Genomic DNA, 1,657 nt, shown 5'->3' with positions numbered 1-1,657 from the left:
CCACCCCCTGCCTCACCCACCCCCCCCCCAGGGACCCGCTGGGGCACAGAGGCACCAGGACACCCCATGGACAGGGCCACGTGGAAGCTGCATCCCTCATTGGTCTTGACAGTACCGCCGATTCATGAAAGCTGTGGGCACGTTAACGTGATGCTCAGAGCGAATGTCCCAGTGCCCAACTTGCCACCCCCATGGAAGGCACCTCTTAAGGTCTTTGCCTGCAAGGTCCCGTGGCTGGATTGAGCTGCTGAGCCTCTCTGGGGGCTGAGGAGAGAGCTCTTGCTGCCTGGGAACGCATGCCTTGGCACTTGTGAAGTGGTTTCTTTTCAAGAGAGGGAGGGAGCTCGTTTCCAGGTGTGGAGTAATACATTCTGTTCTTTCCCATTCAGTGTTGCGATTGAGCTAACACAGGGAGAGAACTTTGTGCCCTCATGAAGAACATGGCTTTTTATCTGCCGGTGTATTCCTTTCCCCAGGTGCCACTGAGTGGCCCATTAGCTTACCTGGTGTAGCCAGGCTGAGCCAAGGTAGTCAGTTTCTTAATGGTTCAGAGTGTCTGTCCTTCCACTTAGGGCGTTCATTGTTTGGCTGGCAAATGGTGAGACTGTTCGTGTCTATAAAATGACTAAGAAGGACGATGGCAGCTTCACCTTCACTGCAACTTCTGGGGACTTCCCAAAGAAGCACAAGGCTCCTGTCATTAACATAGGAATTGCAGAGACAGGTATGGCAGTGGCAGAGCCACACACTTGTTGAGGCTCTAGGGATCAGCTTTGATGTCCCTGTCAAGTGAGAGCTGCTGGGTTGGAAGCGCTGGAGTTCTTGGCGTACTCAAGGCCCATTTCTGCACCAGTACTCAATTCTCTGTAGTCTCTTGGATGTTACTTTTTAGCCTTTGTTCACTACCGAGTGGCCTGAAAGATGTCGTTTTCAGACAGACGATATTCCCAGGAGCACAGGATTAGCACCCTGATACACAGAGTCTCTTAATTTACATTTTCAGGGATGCTGTTGCAGAGAGGTCTGGTCTCAGTACTGAGAGGATTGCTGTTCTCTGGTGCACCAGCCTGTCTTTAACCAGTCAAAACCCTCTCTAGTGAGTTCATGTGGACTGCTGGGATCTTCCAGAACAGAGGCTGGGGTGGGTGGGTGTTAGTGGCAAGGGCTTGATGGATTAATGCTTCAGATACGTGATAGCGGGCAGCTGGAGGTGGGTAGACGTGAGTTCACCTCTGTAATAGGAGAGCAGAGAAAATGTTAACTGAGAGCTTTGTTCAGTGTGAAAGTGAAAACTTAAACCTGCAACAAGTAGCTGAAAGATGAACAGGCAACTCCCTGCCCGGGCTGGGACGGAAAAGGGAAGGCGTTGCAAGTGGAAATGAGCAGGGCTCCAAAACGCTGACATAAAGAGCGATCGTGGGTAATAGTGGTGCGACTTGCAGTCAGCTGCCGGCCTGTAATCCGGGACTTGAAAACTACAGATACCTTGGGTTGTGTTTTAGCCATCTGGGGAAGGTGGAGCCGGCTGTGTTACGCCTGTGGTACCAGCTTAGTGCTGAGCTCTGCCAGTGGGGTCTGAGGGGTGCTGGGGGAGATGCGTGTGAGGTCTCTGAGTGCCCATGGCCGGCTGACGGCTGCTGAAGCTGAGGGCGTGCTA

At 52.6% G+C, this 1,657-nt stretch overlaps 1 protein-coding gene across 2 annotated transcripts in view; it reads left to right on the top strand.

Annotated features, from left to right (window-relative positions):
- The first annotated feature begins 6 nt into the window (after positions 1-6).
- The window catches only part of TBL2 (transducin beta like 2), a 4,308-nt gene continuing 2,657 nt past the window's right edge, over positions 7-1,657 (top strand). Inside the window, exons 1-2 of one of the 2 annotated variants that reach the window (XM_035900627.1) lie at positions 637-724; positions 1,004-1,096. Coding sequence is in view for 1 of the 2 variants with exons in the window: in XM_035900625.1 (XP_035756518.1) it covers positions 622-724 (103 nt within the window). In the remaining variant the exon portion in view is untranslated. Of the gene's footprint in view, positions 725-1,003; positions 1,097-1,657 lie in introns of both variants that reach the window. The other variant, XM_035900625.1, reaches the window with a different exon arrangement.

Source organism: Egretta garzetta, unplaced genomic scaffold (genome assembly GCF_000687185.1).
Source record: "Egretta garzetta isolate BGI_Z169 unplaced genomic scaffold, ASM68718v1 scaffold108, whole genome shotgun sequence".
NCBI classification, from domain to species: domain Eukaryota; kingdom Metazoa; phylum Chordata; class Aves; order Pelecaniformes; family Ardeidae; genus Egretta; species Egretta garzetta.
The sequence above is the reverse complement of the archived record's forward strand: the minus strand, read 5'-3'. Positions and strand labels throughout refer to the sequence as shown.